Raw genomic sequence first — 16,605 nt, 5'->3', positions numbered from 1 at the left:
CTTGGCATGGCTCATTACGAGGCTACTGAGACTCCTATAAAAGTTTCTAGCAAAAATATAAAGGAGTCTATAGGCTTGTTTCTGTTCTTAGTGTGCTTATGCAATATATACACATACATACATATACATATATATTATATAAAACTAATTATTTGGTAAAAAAGTTGGGATGGTAGAAAGAAAAAATAGTAATATATCTTTGTGGACATCAAATTTTAGTTCTCATCATAATTTTTGACAATTTTATTTTCAACATATAAGCTGCACTGAACCCTTAATTTTTCTATTATCTATGACTTTACAAACTAATGCTTCCAGTCTTTCCCCCAATTTCCCAGTCTAGCTTTGACTCACTGAAAACTAAAATGACTCTTTTTCTGAAACCACACAAGCTAGAAAAGGGAAGCTTGAGGTCAATCAGCATCAGAGATCACACAGTGGCTATTATGGCCTTCCTCACAACATGAATCTTTTTCTAAATATCTGATGACCTCAAAGTACAACAGGCTGTCCTCACTCCTTCTGAAGCTGTTTCTACTGACTGCTAAGCTCTCCCTATTGGCACAACAGGTTAAAGCATAGCACTGCATGGCTAGCCACAGCTGCTTCAGCGCTCTCCCTTTGGAGTGAGGGGGGATGGGGATGACCCACTTGAAGCAGTAGACCTCTCTGTCTCAGCCCACTGCTCCCCCCTCAGTTTGACTTCCTCCGCCTGCTCTGCTCTGGTGAATCTTCTCACCACCCCTGCATCTCTCGCCTGTATCCCAGTTCTGTATGCATAAATAAGTAAATCTTAAAAAAAAAAAAACAGCAATCTTCTCAACCAGCTTCTCTCAGAACTGCCCAAAAGGACTTGTAGTTTATTTCAATCATTTTACACATATTCACACACACATATTTCAGAGTAATTCTAGACATGGCTATAAACAAGTGTCTCTTTGACAAACTGCTTTTCTATTTCTCAGAAACTACTGCATTTCTTTTGCTTCAGTCTATAACCTTTGCTTCCATAGAAATGCCTCTTATTGCTTGCACAATACAGGCCTCACTTTGGGGCCCACCACTCAACTTCTATATTGTGGAACTTCTTAAGAAATTCTAAAGGCAGGATAGCAGAGGAGCAAAAATCTGCCACCCTAAAATATCCCTGTTGAGCAAAAGTTTGATTTCATTGGAGGGTTTCAGGAGACTGGGCGAAGTTGCTTTTGAAAAAGACATTTACATGTAAACTAATCTCTATTGAAAAAATCTAATCTCCATTCAATTGAGAAGGCACTAGATATAAATTATAAATATAATCATTTCTTAAAATTAAGAGAAATATGCCACTACAGAAGCACAGAGTAGACAAATCAGATCAGGAAAGGGTCCACATGGCAAGCACACACTAGGAAGAATTCATACATTAAGTGGGATAAAAATGGTCTTTTGATGGTATAAAGAAGCTGGGAAGTGAGGTTATATCAGGTGAACAAAGCTTGAAAACTGCAGCGGCAGCAAAGTACTTAACACTATGTGGCTATGTGGAGGCAGAGTGGAGATACACTAATTAGAGTGGGGAAATGAGTATTGGGAAATATCTGAAAATATATCTGGGTGCCAGGGGAGGCCAGATTATAGAGGGATTGGAATTCCAACAGAAACAATTTGGACACCATTCAATTGGCAGTTAGAGCTGGCTTAAGAACAGGGGCCAGATGTGACTGAAAGGATATTTGAAGAAACTTATCTCATTGAATTGAAAGGGGAAAACTACAAGTCGAGAAAGAAGAAATTATTGCTGCAACACAGGTGTGAGGTGATGAAGATTTGAATGCTAAGAATGCTACATTAGGACGTGCATAAAATAAAAATTCCACAGTGTATCTTTGTGATCCATGCTGTATATAAAACTAAATTTGATCTTGTAGTAAGTATAACATCCTAAAATGAAACCATACTTTTCTTTTTATGAAATATTTACTTTAGATTGGAAATACGGACATATGTTCGATCTATAAAATATTTTGTGCAAATAGATGCGATGGAAAAAAGGTTTATAATGGAAATAAATATCCCCAACCATTTCAAAGATTTATTCAAGCTTTATCTTTAAATTTCTAAAAAACTAATGTTTCTAAACAAATAGCTAAAGAATCTCTTAGACATTTACCTACTTAAATGTATGCTGGACATTAACTTCATGTAAATCAGTCATGACTACAAGCCACTCAACATCTACATATTTGGTTTTTGTTTTCTAGTATCTTCCTCCCCTCCCCCACCCAATCCCTTTTACTACTTTTTTTTTTTTTCCCCAGCAGAACATGTAGCTTTAAGCACTCATAATCTTTATACTAACATTAAGGCTTAGAATAATAATAGATTAATGAGTCAAGTGATTTACTGAATGTAATGGGCAAAATATATTTGGTCTTGAGCTTTGAATTACAACAATGATGGATTATTTGTCTTTATACAGATCCTTGGTAAACAGTAAGAATTTAAACACTTCTTAAATTTAATGAAAGGTAGGGTTTTTCAATTGCTTCACCTTTCAGAATGACAACAAAACTGCAAAGATTACTTTAATTTGGTATCACATGAATAATATAGAACCATCCCTCTACTTCATTTCATAATGCATAGAGGAAATGAATTAATTTTATTGAAATTCTTATGTATTGCAAGGTCAAAGACTGGCTGTTGTCTCCTTTACTGAGAGCATTTATAATTAGAAGGAGATGTATGGGGAAATACAATTATATACTAATTTAAAGTCTTCTAATATGTCTGGTTATACACTTACATTTGTGTTTATAAGTCTTAGTAACAGAGCCAGTGGAGCTAAGCCAACACCTTAAGAAACCTAATTTAGAGGATTGAATATGTTAACATAGTTGTTTGCCATACATGCTAGCAATTTAGAAAGGTAGGGAGAGAAATACTTTGGAAAACTTATAGCATCATAAAAGTAATAAAGTAGTATTTAACATATTAGCAATAAAGGAAACTTGCTATTTACCTATGGAATACACTGTTTCAGAAAAGGATGGAATCAAATTATCCAGCTATCAACCATGTCTATAACTCTCAAATGACATGACTGTAAAGGTTATTCAATGATTTTCAAAAGCTATATAATCTTTACGTCTATGTAAGCAAACTATAGTTAATCTTTACATAAGCAAACTGTATTTATGTAATCAAGCTATATTTTTGTTCTTCCCTGTATATGGCTATTGAGATATCATCTACCTTCTTCTATATATGCCTTCATATCTATGACGTAAATTAGTAGTGTATCTTCATTTTTTTAATAACCACATTTTTTAAGATTTATTTACTATTTATTTATGCACACAAGAGCTGGGGTGTAGGCCAGAGGTGGGGGTGGGGGCTAAGAGGATTCGCCAGAGACAGAGTGGAGAACAGAACAGGCAGATCTACTGAAATACACTACTGAGGGAAGCAGCGGGCAAGACAGGAGAGGTCTGCTGCACCGAGTGGGTCATCTTCTTGGCCTAGATTGAACTCATGCTGCAGTGGCTGGCAACAGGGAGGCCCTTGTATTTTCATTCTTAAGAATAATAAATATTTTCCTATAAACTTAGTTTAAAATTCCTTTAGTAATTTTTGTTCCTCTAAGTTCAGTTTCAATTTTGTACAATCCTTGCAAGAAAAAAGGACAACAAACAAATTAAAAGTTTGTTCAGATATATTTTGCCACTGATTATTATAAATTACTCTCAAAGATATATTAGTGTGAGAGTACTCATTGGTTACTACAAAACAATATAATGCTTTACGATTTTAGGTTTTATTCATACTAACCTATTATCATTTTATATATAATAATATACATTCTTCCCTATATCAGTACCACTTAATATTTTAAAATAACAAAAGGCATTGTTTAAGACTTTCTTTTCCTGAATGACCATTATATGACATGATACTGTGTCTAAGCACACCGTCTGTGTGCAGTATTTTCTACCTGACCCTCATCAGCCCTTTATAAATCATTTTCTGCAAAGTATTACTATTGCAGAAAGCAACCCTGGGAAAGGAGAAGGAGCACTGTAACACGGTGAGCAGGCATTATTTTTCCTGCCCTCACCTACATGCAGCTGCCTTGGATTACAACTCCCAGTGTGCCATGAGCCAGACTTCCTTAGCTGGGAAGGAGGAAAATGGGGGCAGTCAGACACACTGTCAATGAAAAGAAGTGAGAGCCAGAAGGAAGCCAACTTTTATTTGTAGAGTTAATTTACATTAAAAAGAGCCAAGAGACTACAACAGGGAAAGGAAAAATTGCTTGAACAAATGGTATTGGGAAAATTGGACAACTACATGCAGAAGAATGGAGTTTACTACTATCTCAAACCATACACAAAAATTAATTCAAAAAACTTATATGTAAGACCTGCAACCATAAAATACAGAGAAGAAAAGGTGACATCCTGCATCACATTGGTTTTTCTCTGGAGGTTCAATGGCAATGGCAAGTGAAACAAAAACAAAATTTAAAAAATGGGACTACATCCAATTAAAATGTTTCTGCAGAATGAAAGAAGCTATCATTAAAGCAAAAGACAGCTCACTAAATAGGAGAATATATTTGTACATCATATATTTGACAAGGGACCAGTATTCAAAATCTACAGAGAACTCGTAAAACTCACCAAGAAAACAAATAAGCCTATCTAAAAATTGGACAGAAGAGCTAAATTTCCAAGGAAGAAACAGAGAATGCCAAGAGGCACATGAAAAATTGTTCATCATCACTTTTCATCAGGGAAATGCAACCAAAACCACAAAAAGATATTACCTCGCATTGGCAGAAAGGCCCATATCAAACTGGCCCATATCAAACTGACCAGGAAAAAACAAGTGCTGACTAATGAGAGGGCGGAGAAAAGGAAGCTTTATACATTGTTGGTAGGAATGTAGATTAGTTTAGATTCTATGGAAAACAGTATGGAGGCTTCCCAAAACATTAAAAACAGATCTACCTAATGATCCAACAATCCCTCTCCTATGGATCTACCCAAAGAATACATTGATATTATAATACAATAGGATGAAAAGATGAAAGCACAAAGTACAGACACCTAGTGCAAACTTGAGGAGTCAAAATTGGTCACTCAGAGAAAGCACTTCTAACATGAGATTGAAGTGTATGGGAGCAAAATATACCACTCTAAAATATGCCTCTTTGGCATATACATTAATTGAAGCAGGTTATTTTTAAGCAAACACATGAAAATTTCTGAATAATGAGTAGATGTTCCTCTTTTATATAAGATATTTACATCTACAAAGGAAAATCTCCCTTTGTAAGGGAGTTTCCTCTGTGTACCAGGAAGTGGAAAATGGACAAATGTTCAGAAATTTTGATCAAGAAAAAAGGCAAATACTTAAATCTGAATAATAATAATACCTCTTTTTACTCACCTCCTCTGAATAGTCTTCCCTTTCCCCAGAACATTTTGTCTTTAGTTAGATGTTTTTTTAAGTGGCTTAAGTCTTTTGAGGAGTTATTCAGTTTTCCTGAATCTTTCCCTTATACATAAGAGATATACATTTTATTAAACTTTTGTTGTTTTTCTTCTCATTAACCTGAATTTTATTAAAGAGGATATCTTACCTATGAATCTAGAAGTGCAGGAGGGAAATTACTGTTCTTCTTCTACAGAAGGATAAGTTGGAATTAATAAGATGGTCACTGAAGAAAATCACTTTTAAAATGAAACTGAATGATAAGTGAGAATTAGGTTCATGAGGATGGTGGCTCATTAGTGGAGATTCTAGACAACTTCTAGGAAGAAAGAAAACTTCACTCTAAATCTAAAAGAACATGGAGAGAGATGTATTCACTTAAATATTTAGTAAATATTGAGCAAATATTACGTGTGAGCCACTATTTTAAGTATAAACAATGGGTATATTATAAGGTAGTAACAGTATAAAATATGAAGTAGTATAATGGGAAATAGAACAGACAATGAGAGGTGTTAATGCTTTCAGGGGAAAATAGACATTAAGTAAAGCCCTAAATGATTTGAATAAGGAGTCTGTGCAAACAAAGGAAAAAAAGGCTGAATTATAACATCAGGAAAAATAGTGTATTTAGAGGTTAGACATGGTTGAGAGCTACAGACTTTCAGGACAAGAAGCAGAGAAGCAGCATAGATCAACTGAGAAAGAGCATCATATTATAAGGGGTAAAACCAACTCTACAGATAAAGCTTTTGTGACTCCACCCCACCCCACATACCAGACCTACAAATGCCAGCATCACCAAAGAGAAGTATGCTAGGACCTGAGAGTGGAGCTAAGCAATCAAGTTTGGATATAAAACTGGATGTGCAGGCTCTGGGGGTCTCTTGGCTTTGTGGCTCATGGCTTGATACTTGGCTCTTTGTCAGCTTTCAGTGTGTTATTGGGGTTCCAGGTAAGCAGAGCTAGAAGGACACATTAATCAACAACTCTTGTTCTTTCCCTGAGTTATTCATTTCCCTTTTCTCTTGTAAATAAACCCATTATTAACATAAATAAGCCCATTATTAATCTGTTTCTGTGTGCCTGCAGTTGACTTTTAAGTGCATGGGTGAGGACCCACATTCAGGCAACCCAATTCACACTGAGTTGCCCTATAACAGTATCATGGGTATTCAGGGCAAAAAAGTTTCAAAAAAGCAGGACATAGTTAAATACCCCATTTTACAGAAAGGAGAGTGAGTCCAGAGCAACAGAATTGGATTGCATTAGTAGAACAGAGCTAACTGGACAAGAGAGTAAGTTTACAGGATAAATTGCAGGATAAATGGATATGCGGGAACAAGGGAGGAAATGTTACTCAAGGCCTATGGTGAAGAGAAATCCAATACTTGAGGAAGAAACAAAGTTGAGAAGGTCAGATTTGGTTCCTGATTTTGCTTGTGGACAGGAAAGGCTTAATCTCTTTTCTACTAGGCTCTAAAATCTACCACGGTGAGATATGGGGTCTCTGTATGACTGACTCAAGACATACACACTCTATAAATATGTGGAATATGTTTAAACTGATTTTTTTTTAGTGAAAATGCCTTCATTATTTTTCTTTATTTTAAAAATAAGGCATACTCCTTATTTCAAAAATCATGAAAACATAGAGGAAATTAAAATTACTATTATTCAGTGCTAGTCATCAATATATTTGGGTGTGGCTTTCCATTTTTTTCTAAAAATAAGTATACATTTATATAAATAAATTAGTGTTGCAATAGTGCCATCTTACCTGATTTCTATGTTAAAAAACATTAAAGTAGGAATAATTTTAATACTTGCTTTTAGCAATTCATTATTTAAAATTAAATTTTAATTATCACATTAAGTTAATGTGTTAATTTTTAAAATACCAAATGAACACATTTTCACAATCAGGTTCAATAATTCTAGAAGACACTTTTCCTATTAACAGATTTTAATATTCAAATTTTAAATGGCTTGACCACACCTCTCAAAAGATTTTGCTTTTACAACCCTATTACACGGTCTAAGGATGCACAAGGAAACCTGGAATATTTATGAAGCATGGATTCTGCTTCCATTTATTTATCCTAGGTCATATCTTTACTTAGACCCTTAATTCTCTCATCTCGTCTCACAAAATAAAAAGTCCCTGGTGAATATTTTATTTACATTTAACAAAGTGCACCTAAGGATACATCATGAGCTAAATTTGGCATTTAGAAACACTGGAAACTGAACATATTCATGGATCTGTTCAAGAGTTCATTAGATATTACTTTCAGTCTATTGGTTCGCATTACACCAACACTGAAAATAAGACTTTCAGTTTATTTTATTCTCTGTACATAAGCCTCTTACACTGCCTTTGAAGAAACGTTATTCAATGTTTTTCTCCAAGTTTGTAAGCTTCTTTTAATTTTTTAAATTATGTCTGCTGGGGGGGGGTGGAGTGGGGAATGGGGTAAAAAATGGGGGCAGTGGAGAGAAGTGCACTATGGACTATGGAGATGGCACATGGGTGACGTGGTGGTGAGAAGCCCACGGGAATTGCAGTTGAGATGGGAAAAAAAATGTACAAAATGATGCAAAAATAAACTATAATAAAAATTATGTCTGCTGAAGTCTTCTCCTATTTTCTTAAAAAAGCTTAAAACAGGCCCTCCCTGGTGGCGCAGCGGGTTAAAGCACAGCACTGAGAATCTAAAGCCGCTTCCGCATGAGCTCGATTCCCGCCTGCCCCGGAGGAGACCACATGGCGAGGCAGACCTCTCCTGACCCGCCCGCTGCTCCCCTCAGCAGTGTACTTCGTTGATCTGCCTGTTCTGTTCCCCACTCTGTCTCTGGTGAAGCCTCTCACCGCCCCTGAGCCTCTGGCCTGTACCCCAGTTCTGTATGCACAAATAAATAAATCTTTAAAAAAAAAAAAAAAAAAGCTTAAAACAACTATTGTGTTAATATAAAAGCTGTGACTTTTTCTTACAGATGAACAGCAATTATATATTAAGATTCCTGGGCAAGTAATTAGGAAAAGATTTTAAAAGTATTTATGTAAGCTTTTATATCTAGAGATTAACAGTAGACATTACCTTGGGCTACATTATTTAACTGTCATTACTCAAGGAAAAATACTAGCATGTTTTGCACTCAGTTACTCAAATGTAAGGTCAGTGGACACCACTTCCTCTGGAGACAAGGCATAATAACCCCCCTTATATTTTTCTCCTTCTGTGACAAATGAGGTTGCTCTTTAATATTCTGAGCACAGGAATTTCTTGTTGGGTTGTACCAATCAACTCAGATGTATAGGAGCCTTTTGGGAAAGAGTCTAAGATTCTAAAATTCTTCCCAATTTTCAAAATTAAGACCTATATAAGACTTTTGGACACATGATCTCATTGAATTTCCACACAACATTTTTCCTGCATGTTTTTAGAGCTCCTAAATTAAATGATTAAAATGTAGTTGTGCCTTGAACAATGATTAAAATTCTTCATAAAATGTTTTTTGAAACAACAGGGTTATAACTTCTTAAATGTGTTCATGCTCTTGTTCTTTCTGAATTCTTATGAGAAAGAGTGTAGGTATATGCATTACACAAATACACAGAAAGAAAGAAAACAAGAAAAATGAGGGGAGTAAGATTAGAAAGATGGGGAAGAAGAGATGGAACAGAGCAGTGGGAGGGAGAGAAGGAAGGAGAAGGGCAAGGAGAAAGGAGAGACTTTTTTTTCTAAACAGAAAATTTTAAAAGAAATCTTTAAAATTTAAATAGACAAAATGTGAAAGAAATTATCCAAACAGTTTGGGGTTCTGTGCAAAGGGCCTGATAGAATTTTATTTTCTCAACTTTCATATATTGTTCATGTTTTCTTGCAATCTTTTGTGGTTTCCAATAGGTTAACTCAAGAGATCCCAGTGTCTTCTGAGTTTATCTAATTGTTACAGTGTGAAATATCAAGCACTGGGTTAGTTTTCTCTCAATCCAAATTTTAGTTTCTTCTATACTCCAGTAAAAGTAAAAATCAAGTCTTCTAAATAGAACATATCATCTCTTTCAAGTGAGTGCAGATCTGAATGAATTTGGTGACAAAGTTAGTGGTGGATGCACTATGTTGACTTCAACTGGGGTTTGGACAGGCCCTATACTTATAAAATACTAATAACTATGTAAGCCAATAGTACTTGAATTTAAAAAAAAAAAGTTCTAATCAATATTGGGGAAGAGAATGTCATCTGAAATGCAAAGGTAGCTTTCTCTGTCGTACATGGTACGCAAACCATAATTTATAAAGTATGATTTAATGCCCTTTTGGTGCAGTTCAGAGACTCAGGTATAGTACAGGAACAAAATAACCTCTTAGTGACCATTCCCTTTGTTAGCTTCAGCTAGATTAAGGTTGGCCATGCAAAGAAGCAGATGGAAAGGATTTAGATATGGCCCCAAATTCTTCTAGTTACATTTTAATAAATTTTAATAAAGCATGCAAGCCTCATTATTCAAGGGATTTTTGAGCTTAAATAATCACAGAGTTTATTTTACTCAATGTGGATTCAATGATTAAACCTACAATACTACATCTTAAAAAAAAACAACTTAAATTGACAGTAACTTTTTGATAGTAAGACTCTTGCAAGTCTAGTTTGATTATTCAAGTAGTAGACTGATTCAGTTAAAGATGACATCTTTAACTAGCATCATACAGGAATTCATTTCAGCTTCTAATAAAAAAGTCCTCTAAGTAACAGGTTTATTTCTTTTTCTATTTATTTTGGTTGAATGCATGAAAGCTTATCAACTAGTACTTGCTCTTAAATAACCTCTTTTTCCTTTTTGTAAATATTATTTTAGGCATTTATAAAAGCTTCTCTCTCCTTTCACTTTTTTAATATATATACATATATATACTTGGTATTTTACGATGATGTTTTAGTGGGCAGATCCACTGTTTTTTTAAATTTTATGACAATACAAGGGCTCAAATGTCATGACTATCTCGATAGTCTGTGGCATAGCACTTTAATACTGAAATCTACATTTCAACAGGCAGCAAATTTTGTTTGGTAGGTATGAACCCACAACATCTCAAGGAATGTGCTGCCAACCAATTAAAATTAGTGCTTCACACAGTTCTCAGAGCCAATACAAGAAAACATGAAGTAGAAGGTGAACGTTCTCCTTTTACAGGTTTCAGCCTTTTTAACATGCATCCCCTACTCCTTGCCCTTATTGTTCTGTGTGCAGGAAGGCTGTGCTTCAGTCCATACATACATACATACATACATATATACATACAATGCCTAGGTAGGATTTTATTAAGGAGTGTCATCTTTCTCCACTAGCAAGGAATATTATGCACAATGTACATTTTAAATGTCAAATGAAATCTTCACATGTTCAGAGGCCTATGAACAATAATTGTTTTAGTCAAGATTATATGGGTTTTGTTTGTAAACAAATGAGACCATAAATTGCAATGGCTTCAGTGAACCACAGTAGTGACCTTTAAAGCATTCCAAGGAGCTTTGGAGCAACAAACCAGCTATACAGCCGCAGCATTAAAGTTCCATGCAGACACTCATAAGGACATCACGTCAATCTCAGCAAACTAAGTATTCCATTTCAGGCATGTTTGTGGCTATGGAGATGTTCCTTTTATTTTAAACTATGAATTCTGAGCTCTCCACTTCATTTTCAACATTTAATTGGGCAAGTTCTACAGAGGGATGAGTGGAAACATTTCCACATTGTTTCACGCATTTCTTGTTAGCTTTCTAGAATACTACAATTGTCATACATTTTCAAATTTCAGAGGGAAAAAAACCCATTTCAACTGGCTTTCAAGGTCACCAGTAAGGTTGTAGCTTTCAAATAACATCTGGAAAGAAACTCAGAACAAGGGAAAACAAAATGGTAGACACCTCACCCAGAGCCTTTGCTGGTCAAATCTCTAGATGTTGGGCCTCCTTATAAGCCTGTGTGTAGACAGTTCTTAGTGGATTGCTAGTCACTTGGCCGGCTGCCAAAATAGCAGGCAAGGGTTGTGTTAAATTCATACTCTGACAGAATTCATAGATTTTTCTAATATCAGTACTCACTTCTCTGAAAATGAATATAACACTAGCAGAGAAATAGATCCAGTAATCTCGTATCTATGAAGCTTTTTGTTGCCAGGCTGTTGGTATTTTTCACAGTTAATTACAAGACTGTCACCTCATTTTCCTGAGTTTTAGTTCAACTCTTCCCTTCCCACTGGAAGTTCCTTAGTGGAAAATGGGGACATGTCTTTATTTTCAAGAATTTGTTCCTGTTACAGAGAGCATAGAGCCTCATCCACTCTATCTTCCTCAGAACTCCAATGGCCAGGGTGTTCCAGGCCCTAATCCTCTCTCCCACAAAGGGCACTGGGCACTCTGCCTACTTCCCTGTTCCTGGGATGTGTATGTGCACACACCAACTTCAGAAGGACTCCCAGAGCCAAGAAGCATCTCCTCAGGGCTTCCTCTCACTGCCTTGTAGGGGAGCAAAATCTACAAATATCTGTCATTCCAAAATATGTCTTTGACAAAGGGTCGATTTCATGGGAAGGGCTCTGAGGCTGAATGGAGGATGTTTGGTGGGGGGGAGGGTGGGAGGGGGATATGAAAATGATAAACAGACAGATAGAAAGACAGATAGATGATAGACAGATATGAACACTCTCTGTGAGGAACTCCTCCCTTATCTATTTTCAATGAAGGACGCAGAATGTAAGTCTGCTTCCTGTGGCTTCCTTGAAAAATCTTTTATTATTAAGATGTATTGATATACACAGGCCAGAGATACAACGGGTGAAAGGATTTACCAGAGACAGAATGAGGAACAGAACAGGCAGACCTACTCAAATACACTGCTGAGGGGAGCAGCAGGAGAGGTCTGCTGTGCCATGTGGGTCACCTCTCTGGCAAGGAATCAAACTCATGATGCAGTGGCTGCAGAAAGCTTCACAGTGCTGAGATAACTCCTTGTGCCATCAGGGAGGTCCTCCTTGATACACCTTCTAAAAGAACTTCCACCTCTCTCCCCTAGGCCTCTGTAGTATTAGCTAAGTGACTGAAGATGTCATCTGCAGCAGGTCACTTAGTTGCTCCACTCATGCAGGGTGTCTCCCATGTGCATAGGAAGTAATGACATTATTTAACTTCTGAATTTTTTTTCTCTTACCAACCTATCTGATGCTTGCTTGGTTACTTGGCAGCCTAGAAGAATCCAGAGAGACAGAAGATGATTTCTTTTGCTCCTCAATAACCGAGTGTTTATTATATTATTATATGTCATGTCATCATCAACATCATCATCAATGTTAAATGAAGCTATGTGTACAGTTTCGAAGCTTGTTTGGACATTTACCCACAAAGGGATGGGTAATTTGGGGTGTTTTGTTGGAAACTATTATCCATTCTTCTCTTTACTGCACACTAAGACTATTAAAGTTTTTTCTATTGAAGTTCTAATACACTAAGAGTATGTTTTGCCTTTATATGGAGATGGAAGAAACTATTTACAGTATGTAAGGTTTGAGCTTTCCAGGGTTCCCTTTATTTCATCTGCTAACAAAATGACAAATACAGGGAAATGACATAAGTTTAAGAATCTTAAAATAATTGTTAGAAGTTACTAGTTCACGTTTCCTTGGGCATTTATTTGTAAAAGTGGAACTCACCAAAATACCCTTCTCATTCTGAGCCTTCTGTAGGATAATGGTACCCAAGAACCTAAATGAAAGCAAAACCATAGACCCTCTTTGGCAAATGAGAAATTTAAGCCCTAGGAACTTGCAAGCTGGGTGATTTCCATTCTTCTGGAATACTATTCAGCTTACTATGTATATTCCTTATTTTATTTAATTACTATACCTATTCCCATGTAAAGAAACAGTCTCAGAGAAGTTATAAAAATTGACATCTAATTGTTGAACTATTTTAAGACAAAAAAGTCATTTAAATCAGGTCTTAATTACTTGATTATCTTCTTAACCACAGAAATATCATGGAAGAAAGGAACAAGTTGTAGGAGCCATTCATGTCTAACAGAGACTGAGGGTGAAACAGAGTATTCCTATAGACAGCAGCACAGGTACTCACCCAGAAGAAAGCAAGCATGAAATACTGACAGGAACCCTAGAATCAAAGCATCCTCCATCAAAGACCTGTCTGTTCCATGATGGGATGGCTGCTAGGAAACAGTATGGGTCTTTTAAGTATTTTTACCTCCTTCGCAAAAATGTTAATTTTTCCTTTATTTGATGAAACTTCATTCTGATGTAATCTAGCCAGCATTACTTACTAGTGAGGAATGAGACCAATCTACCAGGCTGGGATATCCAGGTAGTTTTCTTTAGGGAGAGGGGAACTGAAAGGAGAGTTTGAAGATGTGAGTTGGGAGAAGGGATGAGGAACCTCAGAACAAGTGAAGTATCCAGTTAATATAGAGTGGACCTTTTGTGCTAGCTTCTCTCATAAAAGGCTATAGCATCAGTAAATCTTTGAGAGTTTAAATTTGGGCTTTTTCTTCTACCAAAAGGAAGCATTAATTGACAATTATCTGGCTTAAAAACAAAAGAAGCAAATTGCAGTGGCTTAGTTCTTTTTTTAATCTTCAAAGGAGAATTATTAAAGTGTATCCTAGAGACATGTCTTAACTTGTGTTCCCAAATAGAATATCATACAGTGACTTACGTACTCTTGCTCAGCCAGATAATTGCTTTACTTTGATTTTTCTCTTATGCAAAATAAAGATGAAAAATGCTTAGATTATCTAATTAATCAAAATTTTGTTTAAAAATATGAAAGAAAAAACCAAGTTAGCTCAAGAGTTCACAAAAAAAATATATGCCCCAATATACTACAAAATTGATGAACTATGTTAAGAGGGTAAAGCATACTTGTTGACAATAATCCTTTAGAAATTATAGATGAAAAAATTGCTCTCAAGTAAAATGAAAGAACTCAATGTAAGTCTGAATTCCCTGCGGTCCTATTAAATGTATAAATACCATGTTAGTGTCTCTTTTCTCTAATAAATTGGACAATTAGAAGGTATAGAAGAGGGAAGTGACTAAAAAGTAAAAAACTTGTGAATTCCATTTTAATACTATCACTGTGCTTTTGGTTAACAAAAACTTCAACCTGGTGACTTTAAAGAACATGTTAGTTTATACAATTCCAGTATCTTTCTCAAGCATAGGAAAAAGAGAAAACTGTCTCTCCAGCCTCTTCTAGGCTCTCTTGTACAGGTCTTTCTGTATGGTTACTGTGGGCAAAATACGGACTTATGTCAGCACCATCTCTTAGGTGAGTGTGTTCTAAGAAAAAATGTTACAGGCTAAAGTAACTTTCTGGTTTGCATCTCAGTGGGTTGATAAAAATATTTTGCTAGGTTGTTTAGCCTAGAAATTTGCAATGTCTTAGTAGTTCCACTAAGTTATAAGTAACTCTTTAAACATAAATGACAACTGAATCATTTCATTCAAGCCATAAAGGAGTGTATAATAAAATTAATAGAATTTAGGTGCAGTGACCATATCAAGTATGAATTATGCTTACATATTTCTTTTTTTCCTTTACTGGTATATTCCTAGAAGTTTAAGAGGCAGTCAAATAAGTAAATACACTGTTTTATCACAAGTGATGTCAAGGCAATATATCAAAAAGAAAAAGAATCATAATAATTAGACAGAGCTCCAATACTTTTAACAAATACCCATACCTTAAGTATTTTAAGAAAATAGCAAGATTTCTTACTACATATTGATGGTATCATAAAATATTTTAAACAGTAATTATAGTTTTGGGGTTTTACTCAAAAGGATAAAATTCATAATCTTGTTCATAAATTTCTCAATTCTAATTCAATAAACAATCAAGCTTCATTTTACCTATTATCCAAGTCATGTATCAGAAACACACATGACTTTAAAGAAAAATAACTAAAAACATTTTCAATTGCTGTTCAATAAATTTGAAATATATATGCAAATCAAATATTTTTTAAATATAGTATAATGCAATCTAGAAGTTAGTATTAGATATATCCATGCTTCTCTATATTGATTTAATGCCTTTATTAACCTGCAGCCAAGAAAAAATATCTGTCCAAATTATTTTTCACAAAATCTATTACAGTTAGATTGGCCTGACTGATTGATAAGAAAACTAGTAATAAAACTAAACCACTTTAGTAAGCTAACCTCATTCACTTGTTTTTTGTCCAGATGAAACACCTGACCGGAACTTGTAGAGGCAATTTCTTCATACACTTTATATCCAATATGGCCCCTGTCATCACAATCACCAGTGAGTACAAATACTACCTATTTAAAAAAGAAAAAAAGACAATTAAAAGATTTTTCAAAATTCAATTTATTTTTATTCATCACCTATGATGTGTCAACATTGAACTAGGCAAGTTAACATATCACCCTCTCTATGCGTTCCTACTTGATCCACACAGTTTATCAAAATTTTGAAGCTCCTTTCATTAAAGATGTAGAGCTTAAATTTGTGATCTTTGAATATATAATATGCTTTGGCTAGTAGCACAAGGAAAAAGGCATCTTCTACCAAATCTGAGGCTAGACTGAAGAGGTCCTCTGTGTATTTCCAGTCGATTTTTGTCATGGCAAAAGACTAATTTCTAGGTAAGCCTACTGGTTTCAAAAAAAGGCTGAGAAAACCCAAAAGGCAGAGACATGACACCCCAGAGACCAGAACAGATGAATTAAACCCAAATCAAACTATTCTGCCTACACAATGATGAACAAGGCAGACCTAGATCAACAGGGTCTTGCAAATATGTGCAAAATAGATGTTTACTGTTTTAGGGCAGATAGAGAAAAGGTGATAATTAATGCAATGATTAATTTGAAATTTAAGCCAGTTTTAAAACTCTGCTTTTGTCAATAATAAGGACAATGATAAACAACTTAATTCAACATTTCTCTATTAAAAAACAGGTATTCATACGTTTGGTACAAATAACACATATATGATACCTACATACATGCTTGGTAGTTAAAATATTTGCCATGCGACAGGAAGACAGTCCCTATTTATGTTCCTGAAAGATGGGAA

At 35.3% G+C, this 16,605-nt stretch overlaps 1 protein-coding gene across 1 annotated transcript in view; it reads right to left on the bottom strand.

The window, feature by feature from the left end:
- The window catches only part of HMCN1 (hemicentin 1), a 442,964-nt gene that overhangs the window by 309,243 nt on the left and 117,116 nt on the right, over positions 1-16,605 (bottom strand). The window contains exon 4 of the mRNA XM_004688154.2: positions 15,723-15,845. Coding sequence (XP_004688211.1) covers positions 15,723-15,845 — 123 coding nt within the window. The remainder of the gene's footprint in view (positions 1-15,722; positions 15,846-16,605) is intronic.

This window comes from Condylura cristata, unplaced genomic scaffold, assembly GCF_000260355.1.
Source record: "Condylura cristata isolate star-nosed mole 26May11 unplaced genomic scaffold, ConCri1.0 scaffold00024, whole genome shotgun sequence".
NCBI classification, from domain to species: Eukaryota; Metazoa; Chordata; class Mammalia; order Eulipotyphla; family Talpidae; genus Condylura; species Condylura cristata.
The sequence above is the reverse complement of the archived record's forward strand: the minus strand, read 5'-3'. Positions and strand labels throughout refer to the sequence as shown.